The following is a 12,632-nucleotide window of genomic DNA, read 5'->3' on the forward strand; positions in this document are numbered from 1 at the left end:
AGCTATACATTAATAAAAAAAAAACTAGGTCACACATTCTGTTGGAGACTTCCCATGTGATCACGTGGGTGGTGTGCAATAATCCCCATTATCTGGGAGGTGGACAACATGTAATTCTGTAGGTTTGAACCTCTCTGGTGTACAGTACCTTTGCTTTCCCCTCCATCCTCCATCATTTGTACAGCATTTTGCATTTTTCTGCAACAGCATCACTAGTGTCAAGTGTTTAATGTGCGTTGACCACTGTGCTACATGTGGTGAGTACAAGGTCCAGTTAGACATGGTCCCTGCCTCAAGTGGTTTACAGTCCAGAAGAGGATACAGAAGTACACAGAAAGCATTTTTTAGAGTGCTAATTAGAATAATCTGAATGACAAAGGATATGTGCTATATCAGAGCACAGCAGAGTGAGGACAGCGTCTAGGAAAGATTTACAGGGAAAAAGACTTTTCAAAGTATGTTCATAGCTATGATATAATTTATTCCTCCCAATGTTCCTTTGAGACGGGATGGACAGTGATGATTTAGTCTCTGTTTATAAGTAAGGAAACTGCAGCATAGAGAGGTTCATGACTTACCCAAGGTTTTACAAGCTAGTCAGTAATGGATCCAGAAATAAACCCCAGGCCCTCTGTCTTTTGGTTCTGTTCCTTTTCTGGGCCTTAGGTGACGTATGAAACGGACAGACAAGAACCTCTGGAGGAGGTTTTCTAAAGTTGGGGTGGTACGGGGGAGTTCCCACAAGGGCAGATATAGACCATGCTCAAATATATAAGTACCATAGTCTGTTCCACAGTGATTTAGAGTGAATTCTTAGATGATCAAGTGTGTTGAATTATCCCCTTTTTTTGGATTATCCATGCCAGTGTTTCTTTTCATCTGTGTGGATAACTGAGAGATTCCTACATGAACAGGAGGGGAGAGGACAGACTGACTGCAACTCATATTCAGGCACCCTTGAACCCCACACCCCTTCGTCTTGCTTCTTGAGACTGTGTTTTCCCAGCAGTGTCATATCTGTGTCTGGCACTGCTCTCACACACAGCTTGCTCTCTGTCTTCACCCCTCTCTCCCATTGTCTTTCTGATGCTCTCCGTCTTTGTGTCTGACTCACTTTTTTCTCTCTGAACCCAGGGGAATGCTGCTTTTAGAACTCCTGGACTTCTAGAAGGTCAGGGATGGACCTTTAGGTATTCCAGTTTCAAAAGTCATTAGCTAAGTCAATGTGCTCTTTCCCCGTCTTCTTTTTCTGTTCTTTCTCCTCACACCATTCTCTGGCCATTCCTGTATCGGGCTTGGCCATGACTTATGGTGGGGCCAGCAGACCTCTTCAGCCAAGTGGCCAACTCAGGCAGCCAGTGTGACCAACGCCACCTTGGTGTCCTGCTTCATGAGGCCATTCAGGTGCCCCGTCAGCTGGGGGAAGTGGCGGCCTTTGGGGGCAGCAACGTGGAGCCCAGCGTCCGTAGTTGCTTCCGTTTTGTGAGTATGGAACTGGGGAGGGAGGGAAGGAGGAATGATGGGACAGGGGGTGGGAAGAAGGGAGGGAGGACTGAGAGCTGGGCTTTTGATCTGAAGTACTCAGATGCGAGGGAGTTTGTTGGGCTGGAGCAACAGGGCAGAGGGTTCTCTGGGCTTTTAGGGTCAGAGTCCTGAGAAGAGGGCACCAGGTCAACTAGGACAGGGTAGAAGGTGGACACCTCTGGAGAACAGTCTAACCCAGAGTCCAACCAGGTCTTGCTGTTTCTCCTCCTCCCCTGAGGGCTGCCATTCTAGGCACAAGACACTGGGCCTCCAACATCACTACTGGGCTTCTTGTTTCTCTAGAGCACTGGGAAGCCAGTCATTGAAGCTGCACAGTTCCTGGAATGGGTCAACTTGGAGCCCCAGTCCATGGTGTGGCTGGCTGTTCTGCATCGGGTCACCATTGCTGAACAAGTGAAGCATCAGACCAAGTGCTCTATCTGTAGGCAGTGCCCCATCAAAGGCTTCAGGTAGGGAAAGCAATACCTGCTGGAGTGATACTAATAATAAATAGGCCATGTTACATATAAATCATATATTGCAAAACAGGGCATTCCATAATTATATAATTACAACTAATCTATTGTATGTTGTTATATACTGTTATAATCCTTTCTACTGCAGAATGTTTAACTTTTAAAAAACTCAAAAATGATGAAATTTTTTTCTGTTAGTTGTGTTATGAAGTATTCAGACCTAGAAAAATGTATAGAGAAGCAAAAGTGGGTGGGGTGGGAGAACAGCACAGAGAGGGAAGTAATTTGTTCATTGTTTCCCAGGGAGCATTAAGTAGAACCCAGAAGCCCCAGCATCCTGACATATGAGAACACCTACGCACCAAAAGGTGTGCTGGCAAATGTGCTACTCTCTAGAAAGCAAAAGAGAAACGTGATATAGCATTGGCTCATTTCCATGACGTAAATACTCCCACTGTGGCCAGTGTCAGGCTACCCATAGGAGGTCAGGAAGAGATGCACAGTTGCACACCATTTATAGTATTTCCACCACCAGGTATAACAAATGTAGACAACCTCGAGAGCATAGATAATAGTGAAATAGGAAGTGATGAGTTTGAGTATTTATTACCTTTGTTTTTAATACCATTTGCTTAATTGTGAGTTTATACAATTTAATTTTTAAATAATGGCTATATTTAACAACTGGCTTGGAAAATTCCTGAAATTTTAACAACCAGCTCCCATGAGCTTGTATGAGTAGGCTCCAGCGCCCCACGGTGGGCACCCACCACCAAGCTGAAGAAACAAACAATATTTTACAATATATTTATATATATTATATAATATATTTATATATCTACAAATTTATATATTATATACATATTTTATATAATATATAAAACAATATATTTGAAGTTTCCTTGAGTACATTTCCCTCCTGTCCCCACAAAGGTAGCCGCTATCCTGAATTTGGCTTTCATCATAAAATGCTTGTTTTTACCACTTTAAAGCACTAGCACATACTCTCTTTACAACCACCCTGCTTTTTTTTTTTTACAACTTTATTGGGGTATAATTGCTTTACAATGGTGTGTTAGTTTCTGCTTTATGACAAAGTGAATCAGTTATACATATACATATATTCCCATATCCCTTCCCTCTTGCGTCTCCCTCCCTCCCATCCTCTCTATCCCACTCCTCTAGGTGGTCACCAGGCACCAGGCTGATCTCCCTGTGCTATGCGGCTGCTTCCCACTAGCTATCTATTTTACATTTGGTAGTGTATATATGTCCATGCCACTCTCTCACTTTGTCACAAGCAAATGAGGCACAGAGGTGGAGTTCACACTGCTGGCTAGTGTAGCTCCAGGACAAGATGTCGGATCCTCTGACTGCTCTAAGTCTAGACATTTCACCATGCTATGCTGTTAGGTCTGGGCAGTCCAATCAGGCTTTGGAATTGGATCTGAAGGGCTAGTCTATATTCAGTTATAATAGAGTTATTATTATAAATAACTTTGGGGAATAATTTTTAGCCCACTTTCCCACGGCTGATAGAATCAGTTGTCTCCATATTGAAAGTGTGCCTTCTCCAAGGAAGGTGGTCATACCTGTGAAACTGGACCCTTTCAGACCACCTTGGTTGAGAAGGTTATTTGATATAATGAGCTCTTTACCCCGTCCCACCCTCCCTTTTATTTTTTTCATTGAAGTATAGTTGATTCACAATGTTGTGTTAATTTCTGCTGTACAGAAAATTGATTCAGTTATACATATATATATATATATATATATATATATATATATATATATACATTTTTTATATTCTTTTCCATTATGGTTTATCATAGGATATTGAATATAGTTCTCTCTGCTATACAGTAGGACCTTGTTGTTTATCCCACCCTTCCTTTTAAAAAAGATGGTAAGACAGGGCTACTTCCCGAACTTCCTGGGATTCTGAGCATGTGATTTCATGGAGATCTGTGGTCTCTGGAGTAAGACTAGTCATCTAGTGAGGACTCTATCACTGCTATGCATAGGAGGTTAAGTGCTCCACGTATAGGAGGTTACTGTTCCATGCCTCACCCCCTTTTAATGTATGTGTATATTTGGATGTTTGGGGGAGGGGGAGGTCATTATAGTATATTGCATCCTCTTTCCTACCACCTGTCCTTTCCCCAAGGTATCGGAGTCTGAAACAATTTAACGTGGACATCTGCCAGACCTGCTTCCTGACAGGCAGGGCCAGCAAGGGCAACAAGCTTCATTATCCCATCATGGAGTATTACACCCCGGTATGGAGCCTCTGGGCCGGGCGGGAGGGACAGGCAACTCTCAGCTTCTGGGTGCTTGATCCATTTTGTCCAGCATTAGCTCACTGTATTCTGCTCTCCATTGGGGAGCATCCTCCAAACAGGCCTGGTGATTGACCAATTTGGGGGATCCAGGGCTGTCCTTCTAGCAGAGCTTCTCCCTCACCCTCACCGGGGCAGTAGCTGGCTGCAGCAGCCCAGGACATTCTTGGCCATCTAAAAGGCACTCACTATTCTCCTGCAGAGAGAAGTCTCAGGAAAAAATAGAGACAGCAAGGCAGTTACAGGTGACTAGCCTTCGATTGCTCAATTTAGTTTTTCCTGCTTAGCTTCCTGGATTGTTTCTGTCCCCTGGTCTTCACCTGCTACCTTGTCATTGCTTCCATCCCTTCTAGTCAATACCAATGTTTGTGCTCAACTTCATTACTCAGTCTCCTGTGTGAAAAGGGGGTATGCTCTTTACCTGGGTCCCCCAAATCAACTGGGCTTTCGTTGGAAACTGTGCCCTTCATAGCTTCCTGAGCCCAGCATCCCTGAACTCCAGCCACAGAATTTCTACTCTGCTATGTTCAGGACTCAGACCTCCAGGCTTAGCTTCCTGAGCTGACTCTCCTCCCTAAACTCCTTTATTCCTCTCTCCCCACACATGCTCCCAAAGTCCCAAGCATGTCCCCAGCTCCCCCCACTGCTCTCTCCCAACTTACCTCCCCATCTCCATAATCCATCTCCCTGAGCTGTCATCTCTTCTCCACATTCTATTGACACAGAAGCATGTGTGACCCAATGGAAGCAGTGACCTTGACCTTTATTTTTCTTTTATTATCATTTTGAAATAAACATTATTAACGTCATACATGGGAAACTGGCTAGAGATGGTAGACTGATAATTGTCTAGCTCCTGCTCATCTTCTACATCCCTAGAATTTATGTAAAAGATATTTACAAGTTAACAAATATACGATCATTGTAAAAGATTCAAATTATGTAGAGGCGTTTAAAGTATAAAACAGAGCCCCCTTTTCTCCTCAGTGCGTTCCCCACCCCTCAAGTCTAACTTCCCTGAGGCAAGCAGTGCTCACAGTTTGGCATGTATCCTTCTAGATCTTTTTCTAGGAGCGAGGTGTGGCAAATATGAACAAGAGTGGACTACCAGTCATGGTCCGTGCTCCAGGGGAGTGGCCACACCTCCCTAGAATAGCCCATTAGGGTGAGCCCCTCTATCTTGTCTCCTCCCAGACCACATCCAGTGAGAACATGAGGGACTTTGCCACTACCTTAAAGAACAAATTCCGCTCAAAGCATTATTTCAGCAAACACCCTCAGCGAGGTTATCTGCCTGTGCAGTCAGTGCTGGAGGCCGACTACAGTGAGACGTGAGTACCGGTAGCTGAGCAGGGGCTGCAGGCATCCTCACTGAGCCTAGGGATGTGCTGTGAAGGGGCTGAGTCCCACATGGCCTAGGGCCGTCTTCCAGGGCAAAGCCAACTAGTGACAGGGCAGTTCAGCTGGGGCCTGACCAGGAATCTGACCTGAGAAACAGACTAGAATCCAGTCTCTGTATCTTGTTCCCATCAGCTCTTGGGAGCTCCCTAATTCGGTGGTGGTGTTGCGGGGTGTGGAAGGATGGTGGTGAGGAGACAGGCTGCCCAGCTACCCAGTCTTTGGTCTTCTGAGTCTTTGCTGCTTTCTCCTAGGCCAGCTTCTTCCCCGATGTTGCCACACGCTGACACACACTCCCGCATTGAGCATTTTGCCAGCAGGTACCACCAGATTTGGGGGAGGGGAATTGTAAGGAGTCCAAGGGGGAAAGGGGTTTTCAGGTGGGGCAAAGAGAATGAAGTCAGGGCCAGGGGGACATGCACAGTGGGCTTTGCAGCAGCCAGTGAGGCCTAACGTTTGGGGCGGGGGAGGGGGAAGTGGGACAGCCCCCCAAACCTGATGATCCTACAGTGGGATTACAGTCCTTGAGATGAAAGCAGTCTTCACATACTGTTTTCCCTTCTGCTCCTGCTCTTTCTTCCTAGGCTTGCTGAGATGGAAAGTCAAAATTGCCCCTTCTTTAATGACAGCTTGTCCCCAGACGACAGCATGTGAGTTTTCACAGATGCATATTTGCCAGGAATAGCTCTCCTTTGGGATCTTTCTACCACCACTTGGGGAGGGTATATCCTCAGTGGGAGGTGGGTTGTGTGTGGATAGCGTCCCTGACACCCTAAGGAAGGAAGTCTGCTTTCTGGGCACAGCATTTAATGAGAGAAGCAGTCTGCCCTCTATCAACCGAGCAGGGTAATGAAGGATGAACTACCTCCCTGCCATCTGCCAAGGTCCCTTTCTGTTGCAAGATCCCATCCTTTTATTCCTAACTCTGAGGGAAGAAGAATATGCCCTCAACTAAAGTTGCAGAAATGAGCCATTATCTTATGCTCAAAATGCCAATGCCCCATCTAGTGCCACATCAACCCTGGAGTGATACCAGGGACTTGACTGAAGTGTGGCCAGAGAGATTCCTTGGTGCTATAGCCCAGAGAAGGGGCCCTTCATCTCTAGGGAGGTCCCCGGCCTCCTCAGAGGACCTAGGAACTGTTGGCTACACGGATAAATCCAGCCCTGGGACTGGGACTCAGGCAGACCACAATTCCCCTGGGGATGGGAAAGCGAAGCGGGGTGGGGTGGGGGAACATCACAGAAAGGGAAGTAATTTGCTCATTGTTTCCCAGGTCACTATAAGTAGAACCCAGGAGCCTCGGCATCCTGAAAACACTCTCTCCTACTACCCCCAATAATGACCCCTGCCACCTTTGAACACTTTTATCCCTCTTAAACCTGAATACATGGCCTTTTCCCTCTCTATGTATCTTAGAGAGGGAATCCTCCAGCATGTGGCTCTCCTGGGGCTTGAGGTGGGAGCTGAGAACTCACACCCTGAGCTGTTTCTCACTTCAATGCCTGGTCCCCTCTTTCCTCTCCCCACCCCCACACAGAGACGAGGACCAGTACTTGCTGCGGCACTCCAGCCCCATTACAGACCGGGAGCCAGCCTTTGGACAGCAGGCTCCGTGCAGCATGGCCACTGAAAGCAAAGGGGAGCTCGAAAAGATCCTGGCCCACTTAGAGGATGAGAACCGGTAGGTGTGGCAATGGCACAGATCTGTGTGGGTTCTAGAGTCAGACAGCGTAATTCAAGTCCTGAATTTCCACATCCTAGCTATGTGGCCTTGAACAAGTTACTTATATTCTGTGATCTTCCATTTCCTCATCTGTAAAATGGGGATGATGATAAGAGTACCTACCTCTTAAGGTCACTTGTGAAGATCAAATGATCAGGCATATAATGTGTTAGCCAGTGTCTGTCTGATTGGAAGTGTTCAATAAAAGCTAGCTATCCTAATAATTATTTGAATCCTTTTTAACTCAACCCAAATATCTCCAAGTACCCAATAGATACAGGCAGAGAGAATGCAAACACAGAGAATACAGAAGAGACAGAAGAGATGCCTCTGCCCTCAAGGAACTTTCAGTTGTTGGAAGTGGAAACAGGTCCTTATCACTTAGTGAAAGTAATAAGAGGAGGAGGATGCTGCATAGAGCATTTGAGCACTGGAAGAGGGAAGGTGAAGAAGATTATGGGGATGGCACTGATCTCTGTAAAGCATGGAGGGCAGCAGGAGTCTGAGGAGCATCCAAGACACTTTGGGGGTGTGTAGTAGAATCAATAGCAACCCCCAGAAAAGCAATTCTCAAACATTAGTGTGCATACAAGTCACTTGGGAAGCTTGGTGAAATGCAGATTCTGATTTGAAGGTCTGGGGTGGGGCCGTAGTTCCTGCACTTCTAACCAGCTCCTAAAGGATGCCCATGCCTCAGGCCTACAGACTGTATTTGGATTAGCAAGTCCTTAGAACAGGGCCTATCTGCAAAGTATTTGTTACTGGTTCAAGACAAGATAAATACATAAATAGAGAGTAAACTTTTAGAAATTTTCATAGCAATTTGACATTGCCACAATATCCACGCACATAATTAGTGGACTTGTCTTCATTGAACTGGGTATAGGCCAGGTTGAGTGTTGTTGCATTTGGGCAGCAAGTCACGTGTGGTGTGAGCTGTGTACTAGCTATGCACATTCAGACCATTTACTGATCCATGATGGATTGAAAAATCCCCCTGTTTTTTTTTGCTATGGATAGTTTGAGAAGCACTGCACTAGAGCAGTGGTGGGGAGGCCCTGGGAAACACTAGGGAGAGAGTGATTCTGTTGCAAAAAAGAAAAAAAAAAGTAATGTCCTCCAAAGGAGACCAACTCTTTGGAATCTGTTTCCTTGATGACTCAACATGGGTGTTTAAAGTGGGCCAGAGAGGAGGGTAGTAGAGAGAAGAGGAAAGATGGGTGATCCTTTGTTTATGTTTTATCTTCCCCTGGAATCTAAAAGTCTAAAAAAGGAGTGGGTGAGTCAGTGGCCCTAATGCCTCATTTATTTGCAGACTGTGTTTCTGCCCGATTTTAAGGTCAGAATTAATCCCCGAAGCAGCACATCAAAGCCCTGAGACATTTGTTATATGAAATGTCAGCTCTCTCTGCTCTGTGGCCTAAGGATGGCAAAGTAAATGACATATGTGTTGGAGAGGAAGTGGATATGGCCATTCAAGCAAGAGCATGGCTGGGATGGACTTCCCTGGCCGTCCAGTGGTTGGGACTCCACACTTCCACTGCAGCACTGCAGAGGGCACGGGTTCGATTCCTGGTCAGGGAACTAGGACCCCATATGCTGCGACCAAAAAAAAAAAAAGCACAGCTTGGGGGCTGGGGTGGGGGTGGGGATGGGAGAGCAGAGGGATTGCTCACACCTAGGTATGAGGGGACACTGAGCCCTGGACAGTCAATACCCTGTGAAGGTCATTGGCCTTGGCTTCTCCATCCTTGGCAGGATTCTCCAGGGGGAGCTGAGGCGCCTGAAGTGGCAGCATGAGGAGGCTGCTGAGGCACCCACCCTGGCTGAGGGCTCTGCCGAGGTGGCACAGGACCACTGCAATGAGGAGCTGCTGGCTGAGGCCCGGATCCTTCGGCAGCACAAGAGCCGCCTGGAGACACGCATGCAGATTCTTGAAGACCACAACAAGCAACTCGAGTCCCAGCTGCAGCGCTTAAGGGAGCTGCTCCTGCAAGTGAGTCTGGGGCCAGGGGAAGAATCAGAGCAGCCTCCGAGCATAGGCGGGCCAGGGAGAGGTGCTTCTTGCTCCTGGGAGGTGGCTGTTGGAAGACTTTCTGAAGAGAACTGGGCTGGCAATCAGGAAAGTTGGGGGGAGGAATGGGCTGCTATATCACATCGCTTGGCCAATTCTCTTGTACCTAGCTTCCACTCCATCCAAGCCACCGTGGGGCCTAGGGCTCAGGGAGGGCTTTTGAGGGCTCACTTCCCCACAACCCATTTGAATCTGGTGTTGAAAGAACAAAGTTCAAAGAATCATCCAAAACGTTGACTTTGCTACTTTGATGTTTGCTGGAAAGAAGCAAGTTTGGACATGCTTGGCAACAGGAAGATTTTTATTGTGAAGGGATCACTTGTTACTTTTTGTCTCTTTCCTCTTTGAGAGGTAGTGTATAGGATGTAGTGTGGTTCTGGAGTTAGACAGCCCTGAGTTTGAGTGTAGTGCTGCCGATTAGTGGCTGTGGGACGTTAGGAAAGTTACTTAGCCTCACTAAGCCCCAGTTCCCTCATCTGTAAAACAGGGATAAAAATATACCAACTTCATGGAATTGTGGTGAACGTCAAATGAAATAATGCATTTAAACAATTTGGCATGATGCCAGGACTATAATAAACATTTCATAAATGAATAATTTATGAATAATTATTGTCATTATTCATACCAGGTAATACCACACTATGCCTCTTCCCCAGATCCTCCAAGGGATGGCCTCTAGATGAATTCCTGGAGGTCTTAACATTCGATATTATGTCATGAACCAAGGATCAGGTGTGCAACTCTACATTTCCAGAGGGAATTGAGTTCTAGATAGCTTAATTATAGCTGAAATGACAGCAAGAGATATTTAGGGGCAATGGCATCCTTAGAAGAACTGGGAGCCTTTGATACATGTTGTTGAAGGAAGAGGGTATTCAGTAATTAAATATTCTAAGAAGTTTCGTGAAAGGGGAAACCACTGTTTGGGGCACCACCAAAAGCTTCTTAAAGTCCCAGGGCAAAGGGATGGGCATAATGTCTCTAAGGACCTTTCTGAGCTCGGGAGTCTGTCAAAGTAAGGTCAGGAAGGCAAAGCCACTTAAGTCATGCCTTACCTCTTGCTAGCCACATACTGAATCGGATGGCAATGGCTCCGCAGGCTCGTCCCTGGCTTCCTCTCCGCAGCAGTCAGAAGGCAGTCACCCCCAGGAGAAAGGACAGACTACTCCAGACACTCAAGCTGCAGGTGAGTTCCCCCAGCCCCTCCTAACCCCTTCCTCCATGGCTTTGTCTTGCCCCAGGTCTCTTGCCTAAGGTTCTGCTAGGGCTGGGACTGGTTTCTCCTCATGGCTTTGAGCTTAGGGTCAGGGATGATGGGCTTATTGACTGATTCATTCATTCCTTTATTCCACAAATGTATGTCGAGTACCTCATATGTACCTAAGCATCGTGCCGGGAAGATACAAATGCTATAGGTTCACCCTTCAGTCGGCAGCATCCTACCTCAGCCCCTTGGCCTCATAAGGGAATTTCTAGTTCTCTTCACACATCTTTCTTCTCCAACTCAGATGATGTGGGGTCAAAGAGCCAAGATGTCAGCCTGTGCTTGGAAGACATTATGGAGAAGCTCCGCCATGCCTTCCCCAGTGTGCGAAGTTCTGATGTGACTACCAACACTCTGCTGGCCTCCTGATGGAACCAGATCCCCATCCTATAGTCCACGGTCCTCTCCCAGTTCTGGTCAAAGCCTTCCCTCAGCCTTCACCTAACCTTTCCAGTCCCCACTGGCCCCATATTCCTCAGCCGGAGTTATCTGGGCTCCAGGCAGCAGCAGGGATTCAATGGTATGCGAGGTGGGTGTGTGAGGGCCGCGGGAGGGAGAGGCATGATTCCTCTGACTCTAGAAATGTGCCCTTTAATCTTCAAGTTTGAGATCAATCCCTTAAGTACAATTCTGTTGCAGCCCAGGCTAATGGCACTTGGAGGCCATTCAGATGGGGAGCAGAGAAGTTGTCTTGCAGAGTGAAGCAGTGCCCATTGGCCCCTTTCCATTCTCCATGGAATGATGGATTTGGGGGAGCCTAATGACCCGAGGGCTCCAGCACTGTGAACACACGGGACTTAGCCCTACTCTCTGGCCCAACACAGGGAGGTGACACTGAAGACACTCCCGCTTCCCCCCACAAAGTGCCCCTGAAAAAGTCTGGGCAACGTGTGTCATACAACTTCAGCTCAAAGGCTTAGATCTAGTCATCCCGATGCTACCTAGATGCTGTTTCCTCCTTGAATATCTTCAGTTCCTTCTGCCTCAGTCCCTGGCAGACCTTTCTCAAGTGGGGGGGAAACAGTTCATTCAGGTTCCTATTTTCACCTTATATTGGGAAACATTAAAGAAATACTTATGGGCTTAGATATTTTCCCCAGATCCTCCTCTTTCCTGAAAACCTCAGCATCCTGAGAGACCAGCTGAGTTGCTCTGGGAACCCAGCTGAAGCCACCCTTGGCTCTTCTGAGTTGGCCTTCACAGCCCTGGGGGAGGGCCAGCAGCTGCTCAGCAAGGGGGTCTTCTCCTTGGGTGAGGAAGGGGAAGCCACCCTCTAGACTGGAGGAGCGTGACCACCCAACACCCTTTCAGGCTGTGACCCTTCTTTCTCTTAGGCTGAATCAGATGAGGTGGCTGATATCCCCCAGCTAGTCAGAAGGCAGATGCAACAGGCCATCCTGAATAGTGGCCCTTTTCTAGTATCCACGGGCTACAGATCAGGAAGTTGGCCACTTTCCACAGAGACAACAGCAAGGCCTTCCTTTGCATAAAACCATTCTTTCTAACTCTGGAAGGTGAACCCAGTCCTCAAACTGAGCTAAGTCTTCCTAGGCAACATATACCATAATCCCTTTATCCAGAAACTGTTCAGAGTAGATAGTGGGGGTGGGGGGGATGGGGGGTGGGCTTGGGGACTTTGAACAGAGTCAGAACCCACTTAGGCAGCTTTCTACCAAAAGGAGCTTTATAACTTAGAACCCTGCAATTGACTTAATTTGCCTAAGTTTATATACATACATACCTATCCTACATATCTACTGTACATCAGTACTCCCCTGGCCTCACTCACACATTAAATTCTAATACCTCTTGAAGTATTAATGTTCT

At 47.0% G+C, this 12,632-nt stretch overlaps 1 protein-coding gene across 3 annotated transcripts in view; it reads left to right on the forward strand.

Moving 5' to 3' along the window:
- DRP2 (dystrophin related protein 2) overlaps window positions 1-11,174 on the forward strand; it is a gene marked incomplete at both ends in the record, with an annotated part of 28,003 nt that extends 16,829 nt beyond the window's left edge. For all 3 annotated transcript variants that reach the window (XM_082610317.1, XM_082610318.1, XM_082610319.1), the window contains 10 exons: window positions 1,325-1,482; window positions 1,828-1,994; window positions 4,168-4,279; window positions 5,534-5,670; window positions 5,992-6,057; window positions 6,322-6,387; window positions 7,279-7,422; window positions 9,223-9,460; window positions 10,607-10,727; window positions 11,050-11,174. In XM_082610317.1, the coding sequence (XP_082466443.1) occupies window positions 1,325-1,482; window positions 1,828-1,994; window positions 4,168-4,279; window positions 5,534-5,670; window positions 5,992-6,057; window positions 6,322-6,387; window positions 7,279-7,422; window positions 9,223-9,460; window positions 10,607-10,727; window positions 11,050-11,174 (1,334 nt within the window). The remainder of the gene's footprint in view (window positions 1-1,324; window positions 1,483-1,827; window positions 1,995-4,167; window positions 4,280-5,533; window positions 5,671-5,991; window positions 6,058-6,321; window positions 6,388-7,278; window positions 7,423-9,222; window positions 9,461-10,606; window positions 10,728-11,049) is intronic.
- Between the last annotated feature and the right edge of the window lie 1,458 nt (window positions 11,175-12,632).

The sequence above is a fragment of the Mesoplodon mirus genome (assembly GCF_964341445.2).
Source record: "Mesoplodon mirus genome assembly, chromosome: X".
Lineage (NCBI taxonomy): Eukaryota > Metazoa > Chordata > Mammalia > Artiodactyla > Ziphiidae > Mesoplodon > Mesoplodon mirus.